This window comes from Molossus molossus, unplaced genomic scaffold (assembly GCF_014108415.1).
Source record: "Molossus molossus isolate mMolMol1 unplaced genomic scaffold, mMolMol1.p scaffold_m16_p_17, whole genome shotgun sequence".
Classification (NCBI taxonomy): Eukaryota; Metazoa; Chordata; class Mammalia; order Chiroptera; family Molossidae; genus Molossus; species Molossus molossus.
In genome coordinates this window covers 49780042-49795083 of record NW_023425352.1, presented here as the reverse complement: position 1 = coordinate 49795083, position 15042 = coordinate 49780042, and the positions used below count along the sequence as shown (strand labels likewise).

General features: G+C 40.8%; 1 protein-coding gene across 4 annotated transcripts in view; it reads left to right on the top strand.

The window, feature by feature from the left end:
- Positions 1 to 411, top strand: part of DNA2 (DNA replication helicase/nuclease 2) — a 53637-nt gene extending 53226 nt beyond the window's left edge. For 3 of the 4 annotated variants that reach the window (XM_036265015.1, XM_036265013.1, XM_036265012.1), the window contains one exon: positions 288 to 411. In XM_036265015.1, coding sequence (XP_036120908.1) covers positions 288 to 356 — 69 coding nt within the window. In that variant the 3' untranslated portion in view covers positions 357 to 411. The remainder of the gene's footprint in view (positions 1 to 287) is intronic. The other variant, XM_036265014.1, reaches the window with a different exon arrangement.
- The last annotated feature ends 14631 nt before the right edge of the window (positions 412 to 15042 follow it).

Sequence of the window (15042 nt, the reverse complement as noted above, 5' to 3'; positions counted from 1 at the left end):
TGTTTCTCTCTCTCTCTTTTCCTCTCTCTCCCTCGTGCTCTATCTGAACAAAAAATGGAAAAATGTCCTCAGGTAAGGATAAAAAATAAAAGTTATATGAAGGTGTTAGGCCAAGATACATAAACCTTATTGCTTAAGGACATTATTATCCATAGAATGCCATAAAAATCTTTGTAATTTTTAAAGCAGGCCTGTAAACGAAATTATAGGATATTACATAATAATGTCATAAATGTCTTTATGTGAATCCATAGTTTGTTAAGTATATCTTCCTTAATTTATTTTACATCATTGATCTTCCATCAGGAGAACATGAAAGTCTTTGTCATATATTGGGTGATTTTCAAAGAAGATGAAGCACTTTTTTTTTGCTTTTTTTCATACTAGCATAGTGATCTCCTCTAGCAATTGCCTATTATTAGTAATTTGGACATTCTGTAAAATCAGTGGCAAGTTGTTATGCTGTGGAGATAACTTTTATCCCAAGGGTATGAAGTAATGTAAATGTATTCTGTAGGGAGCCCCAATTTTTTTTTTTTTTTTGTATAATCTTGTTAAACATAAAGTTGTTACCATAGAAAATTTAATGCTATATATTTTTTCATTATAGGGATACCCAAAACTGTGAAAAGTCTAAGTTTATAGTACTATAAATGTATTTTTATGGGACCTACAAAGAATTAGACAAATGTTTACCAGCTTTAGAAGGTGGAGTTTTGGGGGGATCTGAGGTTTAAATGTTTTAAATCAAAAATTTCAGGATTAATTTGATTTTGTAGATTTTTATACTTTATTTAGTTGCAGTATAGGTAAAGAAAATTAATTTGTTTTTATCATTTAAGCACAGTCTAATGGTGATGAGAACATAGGTGTGGTTTTTCTTCCTGTATTTGAGCTCCCTGATCCAAAAGCCATTTTGCTTTCTGGTGTCAGATATGTTTTTACTCGAAACCTAATCTTATATTTATTTATTTATTTATTTTTCAGCAACTTGATTTTTTTTAATGAGAAAAAGGTTTGAATAGCCCGGCCGTTGTCGCTCACTGATTGAGCATCGACCCATGCACCAGGAGGTCACCGGTTCAATACCCAGTCAGGGCACATGCCCAGGTTGTGGGCCTGATCCCCAGTGGGGGGCATGCAGGAGGCAGCTAATCAGTGTTCTCTCTCTTAGCTGTTTCTGTCTCTCTCTCCCTCTCCCTTCCTCTCTCTGAAATCAATAAAGAAAAAAAGAGGTTTGAATAGATACCTCACAGAGAAGATATAGAAATAACAATAGCATATGCAAAGATGCTCGGTCTTATTAGTCATTAGGGAAATGCAAATTATTTTATTATTTGTATTTGTTAAAAGCATTACAGATGTTCCCACTTTTTCCCCCCATTGATCCCTTCCTCCCCTCGAAACCTAATCTTAATTTGTTAAATTAGTACTTATAAATTGATTATCTCCAATTAATTTCTGATTCTCTCTCTGGCTCTCCCATTTGTTATTTTTAGTAGTCAATATTCTAGAGTAGATTTTGACATAAAAGAACATAATTCTTATTCTTTAGAAAATAAATTTTGTTTGCTGAAATGATGACAAATTAAAAATATATATCCATATTTTCATCTATTTATGTTCATATGCCCCTTTGTTTAGGGGCATTACTCAATTTTTCCTCTTTGTATACAGATGTTTTATAAAACAATATGAATATGGTGACCAATTTTAACCTCCGTGTATCCACATTCTGGGCGTAAAGCTCTAATTTCTCTCAATTGTTTCTACCTCACATTAAAAAAAAATTATTACTGAAAAGTTGTGTTAAATAAATTGTTTTCTACTGTTAGATATTACTGTGTCAATTATTAATACTGAATAATAATTAAGTTCAGGGTTGTCTAGCATTTTTCCTGATAGTAACAAGTGAAATAATGCTCTAAAGATAAAATCAAGGCCCAGGCCAGTTTTCTCAGTGGTTAGAGCGTCGGCCCGTGGACCAATGAGTTGTGGGTTTAATTTTGATCAAGGCCACATACCTCGATTGTGGTTTGTCCCCGGTCAGGGTTGTGCAGGAGGCAACCAGTTGATGTGTCTCTCTCATATCAATGTTTCTCCTCCTCCCTCTCTCCCACTCTATCTGAAGATAAATAGACAAAAATCCTCGGGTGAGAATAAAAAAAAAAAAAAAAAGATAAAACCAAGGAGTGTTGACATTACATAACAGAAAGGACCCTAAGATAACTTCAGTGAGATGAAGAAATATTTTTTGGTTTAGTCAGTGGTTGCTTCTTTACAGGTTTGTATGGCCTGTAAAGTAAAGCCCTTTGGAAGAAGAATGTGAGGGAGTTCTACATTTTCTGTCATTCATGAATCTGTCCTGATTACAAGATTCTAGTGACTTAATTATTTGAATTAATAATTCATTCAGTCCAAATCAAAAGCACCATTAGCCTAATAAACTAGATCTTGCTTACAGTATAAAGCCAAGATTTGATAACAGTGTAACCATTCCAGTGGCCTTATTCCTGATTCAATACAGAGTTCCTGCCTCCTGACATCTTCTTTTTGCTATCTCTGATTCCTTTCTTTTCCTCCTCACCTCTCCTTCTAAAAGGCAAGTCTTCCCCAGAGCTCTGGGTTTGGTTTGGTCCCCTTCTCTCTTCTTGGGCAGTCATGGCTTCAACTATCACCCATGTGGCTGTTTACCAAACCTGTACCCCACCCTATTTATCTTTTAAGTTTTGGTTATAACTGTTTTCTAGCTCATGCTTTCAGAATCTTCTATGAGCATTTCAGACACAGTACACATAAAATGTAGACTCCTATCTTCATCTAATGCAGTGATTTTTAACTGGTGTGCTGTGGCAGACACACTAATGTGCTGCCGAAGTATTTCAAACATGCAATACCTATTTAGTCAGGGGTACTGGCCTCTTTTCCCGTAGATTGTCAAATAAAAAAATGACAACAGCCAACACAATAGCCATCTGGTGTGAATGAATAAAAATTATACCTATATTTTTGTCAGATCCACAAAAAATATGTTTGGTGTGCTGCAGAATTTTAGTAATTAGTTTATGTGTGCCATGAGATGAAAAAGATAGAAAATCATTGACCTAATGCCTTCTTTCTGTGATCCATATTTTGGTTAACATCGCCATCTACCTCACAGTTACCTGAGCTTAAAGGTCTTTGTGGCCCAGCCAGTGTGGCTCATTGGATTTAACGTCATCTCATGGCCTGAGAGGTGCCAGTTTGATTCCCTATCAGGGCACATGCCCAGGTTGCAGGCTCAGTCACCATAGGGGGCGTGCAGGAGGCACATGATCAATGTTTTTAATCTTACTTCCTCTCTCTCAAAAAAAAAAAAAATTTTGTGTACTTTTCTTTCTTTAAATATTTTCCCTCTGATTACAGAGCAATACATGCTTTTAGTGAGAATTTCAAACACTGCAGATTTTAGAAAATTATATTTCTTTGTAACCTCTTCCTTTAGTTATAACTACTGTTAGTTTGGTTTAAAATACAAAAGTTAGCCTGGCTGGTGTAGCTCAGTTGTTAAGTGTCGAGCATGCACCAAGAGGTCACTGGTTCGATTCCCAGTCAGGGCGCATGGGATTGGGCCCAACCTGGGCCTGGTCCCAAGTCGGGGGCATGCAGGAGGCAACCAATCCATGTTCTCTCTCATTGATGTTTCTATCTCTCCCTCTCCCTTCCTCTCTAGAAATCAATAAAGAAAAAATAAAATAAAATACAAAAATTACCACCACCCAAAACAAGAAATAAATTTCATATTATGACTTGGCATAGATGTGTGTATGTGTGTGCATCTGAAACAATAACAAAATATTTACCCTTTTTATATGTGATACACCCTAATATTTCCCACTGTTCCATTAAAAACAGCTGGTTGCAAACTATTAAAATTGCTTTCATGTCCCAGTAATAGGTTGTAACCCTTGGTGTGTTATAGAAGTCATTTTCTAATACTTCTCCATGTATTTGTTGAAACTACTAAACTATTTTTGTTGTTTCTCATATGTCTTGTCCTTTTCCTCTTTGTTTCCTCTATCTAGATTTGTCTTTTCCTCCATTATCACGCAACTCTATCCAGTCTGAAAGACTTTGATATGTCACCTTCTCCAAAAAGCTTTGTTTGATCTTTTTCCCTGACAAAAGAATTATTTTCATCTTTATACTATAATAATGCTTCACGTGGTTTTATACCACTTACTGCCTTTTTAAAATGGCAGTAGTTATATGTAGCATGCTTTAAAATTTGCCAGTAATTATCATAGATATTTTCTGAATTGGACTAAACCCTACAGAGTACCTAGCATAGATACGTAATCTATATTGGCACACTGCCCTGGGCAAATCATTGCCAGAATCTAAGGTGTTTTGATTAGTAATCCTGCAATTTTCCCAGTTACTATGTGGTCCCCATTCAGTGTTGTACACATTTTCCAGGTGCTATTCAAATGTTCAGAAGCATTACAGTTGTCACTGAAAGCAAGTCACATTTTGGGCCAGCTAGTTCTATCACTGGAAGCCTTGTAAGTCATATGTGACAACTTGGATTCTTTGGACAGCTTTGCTGATTAAAAAGACTGCTTGTAACCTTCGCTGGTGTGACTCAGTTGGTTGAGTGTTGTCCAGTGTACCAAAATGTTGCCAGTTCGATTCGGGTTTGGTCCCCATTCGGGGTGTGTATGGGAGGCAACTTAATCGATGTTTCTCTCGCTCTCCCTCTCTGAAATCAGTAAAAACATTTTTAAAAAAAGACTGCTTGTAGATAATAGAATAGGCCCATCTAATTCCATTCAAGTCACCACTGACTCTTAGGTGACTGGGACTGAATCCTGTGAAGTATGAACGAAGATGGATGCAGAGGATGAAGTCTTTCCTGGCAGACTCATGGATATTGGATAGTGCTATGGCACATAACAAAAGATAAAAAAAAAAAAACCCACAAAACTTTAACGTACTTTTTATGATGAGCTTTAAAAATTATAAAACTTTGCATGCCCTGGCCAGTGTGGTTTGGTTGGGCATCATCCTGTGCACCAAAATGTTGCCAACTCGATCCCAGGTAGGAGGGGTCCAGGAGGCAGCTGATCAGTGTTGCTCTCTCTCCCTCTTCCTCTCTAAATCAATAATCTTTTATTGTTATTATTATTTTTTTATCCTCACCCGAGGATATTTTTTCCATTTTTTGTACAGATAGAGTGGGAGGGAGAGAGAGGAAGGGAGAGAGAGTGAGAAACATCGACGTGAAGGGACACATCGAGTGGCTGCCACCCGCACAACCAACCAGGGCCGGGGACACACTGCAACCGAAGTACGTGCCCTTAGCGGGAACCGAACCCGGGTCTCTCCGGACCGCAGGCCGATGCTCTAACCGCTGAGCCAAACTGGCCAGGGCTAAATCAATAATCTTTTAAAAAATTATAAAAGTTGCCTGACTGGTGTGGCTCAGTGGTTGAGCATCAACCCATGCGCCAAGAGGTCTGATTCCTGGTCAGGGCACATGTCCAGGTTGTGGGCCAAATTCCCAGTGAGGGGCATGCAGGAGGTGGCTAAACGATGTTCTCTCTCATTGATGTTTCTATCTCTCCTTTCCTCTCTCTCTAAAGTCAATAAAGAAAGAAAAATATAAATAAATAAATGGAAAAAGTGAAATTTGACCCTATCTTATGCCATTAACTAAAATCAATTCTGGGTACAATAACAGGTCTAAATATGAAAGGCAAACCTATGTAACTTTTTTTTATCCTCACCTGAGGACGGTTTTGCATTTATCTTCAGATAGAGCGGGAGGAAGAGAGAGAGAAACATCGATGTGAAAGAGACACATCGAGTGGTCGCCACCCACATGACCCCAACCAGGGCCGGGGACAAACCACAACCGAGGTACATGCCCTTAGCGGGAACCGAACCTGGGACTCTGGTCCACGGGCCGACGTTCTAACTGCTGAGCCAAAGCGACCAGGGCCCTATGTAACTTTTCAAAGAATATCTTCATGATCTTGGGGTAGGGAGGATTTCTTAAACAAGACACTAAAGTGTAAATCATAAATTCAACTACAAGAAAATTAACATTTATCAAAGGTCTCCATAAAGAGAGAAAATATCGGCCAGAAGTTATTGGCAACACATAACTGACACCAAACTCTTATGTAGAATATTTAATAACTTGTACAAATAAGAAAAAGTCAATAGAAAAATAGGCTAGAGACTTGAACAGTCTCTGCAAAAGAAAATCTCCAACTAGTAAATAAACATGGGGAAAGTGCTCAATGTCATCAGTATGATAAATTCAAAATAAACCCAACATACAATCACCTACCCACAAGATTGGCCAAAAATGAAGAAATTCTCACAATTCGAGTATTAGAATGGAGATGGAGTTACAGAAAGACTACATTACTGATAGGAGTGTTAATTTTGAAAAGAGTTTTGAAAACAGTTTGTCATTATCTAGTAAATTTAAGAAAGGTATACCTGATTTCCAGTAATCTTTTTGTTGTTGTTAATCCTCACTCAAGGATATTTTTTTCATTGATTTTTAGACAGAGTGGGGATGGTGGGGGAGAAAAGCATAGATGAGAGAGAGAGAGAGAGAGAGAGAGAGAGAGAGAGAGAGAGAGAGAAAGAGAGAGACACTGACTGGTTGCCTCCAGCACAATCCAGACTGGGGCCAGGAATTGAACCTGCAACCCAGGTTGGCGCTCTTGACCAGAAATTGAACCCGAGACCCTCTGTTCACAGGTCTATTCTCTAACCACTGCGCCAAACCAGCCAGGGCTGGATGATATTTTTTTCCATTGATTTTTAGAGAGAGTGGAGGGGAGGGAGGGAGAAGGGAGGGAGGGAGAGAAAGAGAATGAAAAAGGAAGAGAGACAAAGAGAGACAGAGACAGAAAGAAATATCAATGTGAGAGAGACACATTGATTGGTTGTCTCTCACAGGCGCCCCCTACCAGGCATGGAATTGAACCTGCAACCCTGGTACCTGCCCTTGCCCAGAAATGGAACCCATGGGCTGACACTCTAACCACTTAACCACATAAGCCAGGGCCCAGTAATTCTTAAGTATATGCCTTAGAGATGATCTTGCATATAGGCACCAGGATGTATGTACAACCTGGAAACAACCCAACCTGGAAACTCCTCATGGACATGGATTATGTTTAGAAGATGAAACAAGTAACAAAATTCGTAATGTTATTCTATTTGTGAAAAGTTTATAAACAAGCAAAAATAAACTCCATTGTTTAAGGACACATACTTGAGTGGCAGTAACATACAGAAAAGCAAGTAAATGATTCTCATAAAAGTCAGAATAGTAAATAGTAGTGTCTAGTGCAGTGGTTCTCAACCTTCCTAATGCTGCGACCCTTTAATACAGTTCCTCATGTTGTGGGGACCCCCAGCTATAAAATTATTTTCGTTGCTACTTCATAACGGTAATTTTGCTACTGTTATGTCTTAGGTGACCCCTGTGAAAGGGTCATTTGATCCCCAAAGGGGTTGCGACCCACAGGTTGAGGCTCTAGTGGCATTTCCCAGGGAGGATGGCTTTGTCCTGTGCTCACTTAATCTGGTAGTGGTTACCCAGCTGATTATTTTATGATTCTTGAAACTGTGTATATGTTTTCTACATTTTACCCAGGTGTGATGACCTCAAATAAATAAAATTAAAAACCAGAAGCAGTAAAGAAGTGTAATAGGACTTGATAATGGCCAAAGTGATGACGAGAAAACATCGCACCATTTTTGTTGTAACCCAGGAGATCGACCACACTCAGACTCCATTTTTCAGTTTTTGGGGATGTTTTATTACCTGCGCAGGGACTGCAGCCAACCTACACAGAGGAGAACTGCAGCCCCGAGCTCAGGGGGAGGGTTGCTTATATAGGGCAGGGGTCATTCAAGAGTTTAGCAGAGCAAGCAAGCTGCTTGTACAGAAGCGGAGGCAGTTAGCGATAAGCAGGAGGGAACGGAGAGGGGAGGGAGCTGAGGCGAAAGGGAACTGGGTCAGCATACATCTGTCCTGCTATTCATTCCAGTATCCAAGTTTTAAAAACTAACAAATTCGAGACAGATATCAGCGGTCAGTCAGGTGCAATGCACACATGTTGAACAGTTACAGTTTTATGGGGTAAAGGGAGCTTCAGTTTCTCCCTATCAGTTTCTTTACAGAGCATGCAGGACACTCTGGCCTTGGGGCCGTTTGTGTCCTCCCTTTTCTTGAAGGATGTTGCTTTTCAAATTCCCAGTGAAGGTCAAACTCTAGTTAATTTTTATGGGGCTAAAGCCCTCTATAACATTCCCCATTGTTCATCTTGCTGTCTCTGAGGTTGTTAATTAGGGCAGCTTAAAGACAAGTTGGATTCTAAGGACGGTGAGCTACAACATTCCCCCCTTTTTCTTGAGAGTGGATCAAACCATTGATTCACAATTGTCATGGGGAGACAATCTCTAGTTGGATTGTGCTAAGACCCTAAGTTTTACTGATTAGACTCTCTCTCTGATGAAGGCTAGGAGTCTATTAAATTTAGGATGGGTTTACAAGTTATTCCGATTAATAATAACAGTAGGGCTGTTAGCTATGGTGACTAAATAAGTTTTCATATTAATTATGGGAGACCTGTTCTCCTTCTCTTAGTTTCTTTGTCTTAGAATTTGGATGCTCTGTCTGATTATACCTGAATGGTTGGCATAGAAATAGCAGGTTTCACCTAAGGCTGCATATAGACCCTCTTCTGGTTGACATTTCTTAAAGATTTTTTAAATGTTTTATTTCTAAGTACCCAGTTATACTGGGGTCTAGATCTATAAAGATTCCCCTGTACAGTTATAATCAGAAAAATTAGAGTCCCGATAAACGTAAGAGTCTCATTTTAAGGGATCTGGAGAGGTCTGCACCGTTCATTCTGCTTTTTCTGCCTTCAACCAGGAATGATGCAGCTAGACCGGGATGCCGTTGACCTTGATAGCAGTTGGTGAAGGCAGGATGACAGTGTATGGTCCCTTCCAGGCCAGAGTTAGTCCTTGGATGGTGAATTTCTTTATTTGGATCGAGTCCCTGGCTGGAAAGGGTGCACAGAGTCTGAGGTGGGCACAGGCAGGGCATCGCAGATGTGTTTATGGATGGCCTTCTGGGCAGACTGCAGGGCCTGTAAGAACTGTAAGAGAGCGAGGGGAGCAGAGTGGTCCAGTTTTCACCGGTTTCTAAAGTAAATTTGGTTAAGGTTTCCTTTAAGGTCCTGTTCATGAGCTCTACCTGCCTGGAACTCTGTGGGCAGTAAGCACAATGGAGCTTCTAATTTATATTTAATCCCTTAGAGATATCCCGTGATATCTTTGCTATCAAGGCGGGGTCATTGTCTGATCTAAGGGCTAGGAGTAGCCTAAACCTGTTACTCCCTTTATTACATCCTAGACTGTTATTTTATTAGTAGGGGCAAATTCTCCCCTCTCAGTGTCTTATCTTCTTCCCTTCCTGAGTAATCCTCTATTGTCCTGTCTTCCTGTAATATGTATGCCCCTCTCTTTCTTCTTCCTATCTTTTTATTTTTCTGCATAATCCTTCTTCAACTTACATAGACTCTCTGTGACTTTTCTAGTCCCTCCCCTGACATGAACCTGAGAGCTTGCTCAATCTATCTGCTGTCTGCATATCCCCTAGCCTTTTTCTTTTCCTCCCTATTTAGACCTGTATATTCCTGCTTCCTTCTATCTTTTCCTTTTCCCTGTGACATTATTGGAGTTTAGTAAGCTTGGTGTAACCTAAGAGGGTAGGCTGGTGCAGCTGGTTGACTAAAGTCCGACCTAGAGCCTCTGGGACCAACAATCTCCCAGCAGGCAGTGTCTATTATTTGTTGATTTTCTTTATGACTTGTTTCTGCTCAGTTAAGTCATTTTCTGACCCAGTGTAAGTAGGAGTCAGAGGTGAACTTGGGTTTGGTGTGGTAACTGATATCTGGAGAGGTCCCCACTGGTTTTAGGGCCACATGTTGATCTTCCTTATTTGCAGCATGGTTTCCCCTTGTCTCATCAGAGAGCCTGGATTAGGGCTATGAGTTCAGCCCATCGGGCTGAAGTTCCCCTATTTAATGACATGGTCCAGAGTTACTACTGTTGCCCCGGCATACCTGATATCTTCCTGGACATAGTTGCTCCCGTCTATGAGCAATACCTCATCTGATGATGGCAGTGGGTCATCCCTGAGGTCTGGGCGGCCGGCAGAGGTTATTCTGGGTCATCATCTGGAGGCAGGCTGGCAGGATTGATGGCCAACGTCTTGTGGAACTTGATGCGGGGTCTGGCTTGGAGTGGCAGTGGCCAGCAATTAAATGATCTCTGGAGGAGATCATGTCCGAGTAGGGGGTATGGGCACTCCGGCAGGAACAGAAACAAATGAGTTACAGTATTTTACCCAAGGTCTATATTCCTCTTTGAAGTCCAGGGGTAGGTTAGGGCCCCATTGGCTCGGTCAAGACTGAGTCTGCTGCACCAGTGTCTATTAAGAAACTAACTAGTTTATCCCCTATTATTTAGTATTATTCTGGGTTTCAGAGGGCTCAGTTGGAAGAAGCCCTAGCCCTGTTATTTTCCTAAATTAAGTACAGCATTTTATTTTGTTTTTCTATACCTGACTTTGTCTTTGTCTTTTCTATTCCTAACTGGGACCTAGGCCTGTGGTCCTGACCCTTCCTTATATTTCCCTTCCTAGGGTGACCCTATTCTATGTGCCCTGTTTCTCTTAAGGCTGCTATTACTACCTTTGCTAATTCAGCCCATTGGGCCAATAGGCCTTACAGGGTAACATGGTGAAAAGTGTTCTAAGGAAGCCCTTCCCCCGACAGTATTTGGGTCCTACCGTGGGCAGAGGAATGGGAACATTTCCTCTGACCCCAGGTTTACAAAAGGACACAGGAAAGGGGAGCAATGTTTTAACATTGTTTACATGGGGCAGAATGTTTTTTTTTTAACTCTCTAAGAGAATTTCGTATCCATGCCTGGGATCCCTAAAGTTCAGAGAAGCCTGTTGGAAACTAGTTGCTGTCAAACCCACTGTGGACGAGCAGCCCGGGCTGGCATTTCAATGGTTAAACAGTTTGCCTGTGAGAATATTATTAACCCTTGCAGAGAGGCATTGAGACCTCATCATAAAGAAGCTAGTATATCTGAACACATCTATATCTATTTAGACATTGGGTCCCCCTATACACAGGGGACACAGCAACTGAGGCTCTGAGAGAAGCCTGCCCTGCCGACAAGGCAGGGGAAAGCGGCAAAGAATCATCTTTTGTTTTTTTTTTTATGTCAATTTTATTTTCCATTATTTATAAATTTTAAATTTTTATTATTTTTATAATTTTCTTTTCATAAAACCCTTCTCAGGTGGAGACCCAAGTACATTAGAGATATCATTTTATTCATGCTATAGTAACTATAGCTCAGATTTATTTATTTATTTTTTCTATTTATATGTGAGTACATTATCGCACTATGAAAGAAAATATTTTTTAGTTAAACTTAAAAGAGCCTGATCTTTAGGCCTCTGGGGATTAATTATGTTCTTTCTTTAAATAATTCAAGCATGACTTTACAAAATATATTATAAGCCCCTTTAAAGTGAGGACTGTTTGCATAACCCACAGCATTAGCAGAGACCCACGTATAAGAGGCATCTGTGCATCTGCTAAGTGAACAAATAATCACTCTTAGTAGTGTGTATGCTCTTGCATTTGGAGTGTGTTGTCCTCTTATCTATATTTCAGTGAGGAAACAGACTGTGTTAAGCCATCTGCACTGATTTGATTTCCTTTTATAAGGAGAGAACATAAATCTTTGAGGAATTCCAGGTCTTATTGGAATGACTCAAAACTAATTCCAGGTCAAGAAAAAGTTTCTTAAAATTCGAATCCTGGAAAGGTTGTCAAACATATTTGACCAAAAGATTATATAGTATTATATATATAATTAAATAGTATTCAATTATTTATTTAAAGTGACAATGACAAATGTTAAACATAAACATAGGTCAGTGAAACTTCAGTTCTTATGATTTAAAAATGGCTCTTTAAGGAATCAAGTACTTGATTAACATAACATAAAACCATTTCAATAACATATATATAACTTTTGCTTTCCAGGCAAATATTGGGAAAAAAAAATGTTTTCCCCTTTTAACAGGCTGAAAAATAACCAAATAAATTCTATATTAATTTATTTTATTTATACTTTCTTTCTAAGATTTCTCTTAACAAATCTTTTAACTTTTATAAACCTTTTTATCTAGCCAGAAATAACCAGTTTTAGAACAATTTCAAAAATATATTTCTATATCTTATATTTTCCTTTATTAAAATTATATAATTTCTTTTTTTTTTAACAAGTACAAGTAATTAACATTCCTCTGATTAGCAAATATATTCATATTTTCAATAGACATTTTTTAATCAATAGATCATTAACAGATCTAAATTTATCTTCTAGCTTTTCTGTAATAAGAACCCAAAGTAGGCAAACTCAGTTTAATTGACATTTTAGTATACCTCAAGGGGGTCCTGAAGGATGGGATAGAATTTCCTCGGGGGCTGGGAGGAGTTAACTGTCCTTCAGGACAGGCGGAGGCATTGTTAACAAAACTTTTTTTCCTTTCATTTGAACCTCCGGACACTGACATTTCTAATTCAAATATTAATGTATACTTTTGATCAGGGTGGGGAACCCCGTACATAACGGACCTCACAGCAAACAAAAGATTCAAGTCAAAAGACCCTTCGGATGGCTAATTAACTCGGAATGTTGGCCACTCCAACTCACAGAGGGTCCGGAGGACCCCAGGATCGGCTGGTGTTCTGTAGCCTTGGGATCTCCTGGAAAAGTCAGAAAAGTTAGCAAGAATGCATTCAAGGGGGGTACGGGGCGTTGACAGTCCTTGTCTCATCCTACGGAAAGCAAAACAGTTAGAGCAGCAGAGAACACGGAACACAAATAGACAGACAACCGCGGTCAAAACACAAAATACTAATTTCAGAACAGACGCACCCGAAAGTGCCAGATGGAAACCCACCGGGTCTCCTGCACCCGAAAGTGCCAGATGGAAACCCACCGGGTCTCCTGCACCCGAAAGTGCCAGATGGAAACCCACCGGGTCTCCTGCACCCGAAAGTGCCAGACGCACCCGAAAGTGCCAGATGGAAACCCACTGGGTCTCCTGCACCCGAAAGTGCCAGACGCACCCGAAAGTGCCAGACGCACCCGAAAGTGCCAGATGGAAACCCACCGGGTCTCCTGCACCCGAAAGTGCCAGATGCACCCGAAAGTGCCAGATGGAAACCCACCGGGTCTCCTGCACCCGAAAGTGCCAGACGCACCCGAAAGTGCCAGATGGAAACCCACCGGGTCTCCTGCACCCGAAAGTGCCAGATTAAAACAGATTGGTACCAATTTCAGAACAGATGGAAACCCACCGGGTTTCCCAGGTCAGGAGTCGGCGTCCCGACCCTGAGGGGGAAGTGCGGTTCAGCGGCGTCCCGCCCGCAACAATCCCAGAACGCTCCGGAGCTACCGAACAGAAAACAGATGGAAGGGGAAATCCCTTACCCAGATCCTCGAGGCTGAAGTCTTAGTCCGAATTAGCCTAATCGAAAGCCAGAACAAATGTAGGTGCGGAGGGCGAGGAGGCAGCCCTCCACGTAGTCTGAGGAGGTCGACCCCATGGAAAAGGGGGACCTCGCGGCTGATCTCGCTGGGGCCTCCAAATGTTGTAACCCAGGAGATCGACCACACTCAGACTCCATTTTTCAGTTTTTGGGGATGTTTTATTACCTGCGCAGGGACTGCAGCCAACCTACACAGAGGAGAACTGCAGCCCCGAGCTCAGGGGGAGGGTTGCTTATATAGGGCAGGGGTCATTCAAGAGTTTAGCAGAGCAAGCAAGCTGCTTGTACAGAAGCGGAGGCAGTTAGCGATAAGCAGGAGGGAACGGAGAGGGGAGGGAGCTGAGGCGAAAGGGAACTGGGTCAGCATACATCTGTCCTGCTATTCATTCCAGTATCCAAGTTTTAAAAACTAACAAATTCGAGACAGATATCAGCGGTCAGTCAGGTGCAATGCACACATGTTGAACAGTTACAGTTTTATGGGGTAAAGGGAGCTTCAGTTTCTCCCTATCAGTTTCTTTACAGAGCATGCAGGACACTCTGGCCTTGGGGCCGTTTGTGTCCTCCCTTTTCTTGAAGGATGTTGCTTTTCAAATTCCCAGTGAAGGTCAAACTCTAGTTAATTTTTATGGGGCTAAAGCCCTCTATAACATTCCCCATTGTTCATCTTGCTGTCTCTGAGGTTGTTAATTAGGGCAGCTTAAAGACAAGTTGGATTCTAAGGACGGTGAGCTACAACAATTTTAACCAAATATCTCTATTTCTAGCAACTACTGATGTAACTAGGAAATCGTGCCCTTTTCCCAAACTGATATAACTTAAAAATAGTGTCATCTGAGGATGAGTGTATTTTCCTCTCCCTGAAATGAGATGGTCGTTTTATCTTGACACCTGTTTCCTGTTTAGCAAAATTGTACGTCGTTGCTTTTTGTCATTTATATATTTTTTCAATTATAGTTGACATTCACTATTATATCCGTTTCAGCCATACAGCATAGTAGCTAGACATTTATGTAATTTACGAAGTGGCCCCTCTCTTAGTGTAGTGTTCTCATTGCTTTTTATAAACCGGTATATAGTTACTGGTTTGAACGTCGTGATTTGAGCTGTATAAAACAGTTTCAGTAGATTTCTGCCGCCTGTTAATTCCTTCAGGTTTTCTAAATTCTTCTGATCGCCTGAGTTAGTGAAGATGAAAGGGGAGCAGCCAGGTGTGTTAGATGAAACCCAGCGGGACCCTGTGGACGAAAACGTTTGCACGTGGCTCGCAGCTCCTTGGACACGCATCCTTAGAGACCCCGGGCCCGCGCAGTGCCGCCCTGCGACCCCGCAGGCCCCGCAGACCCGAGGTCTCCTTGGCGCACCTTTGCCT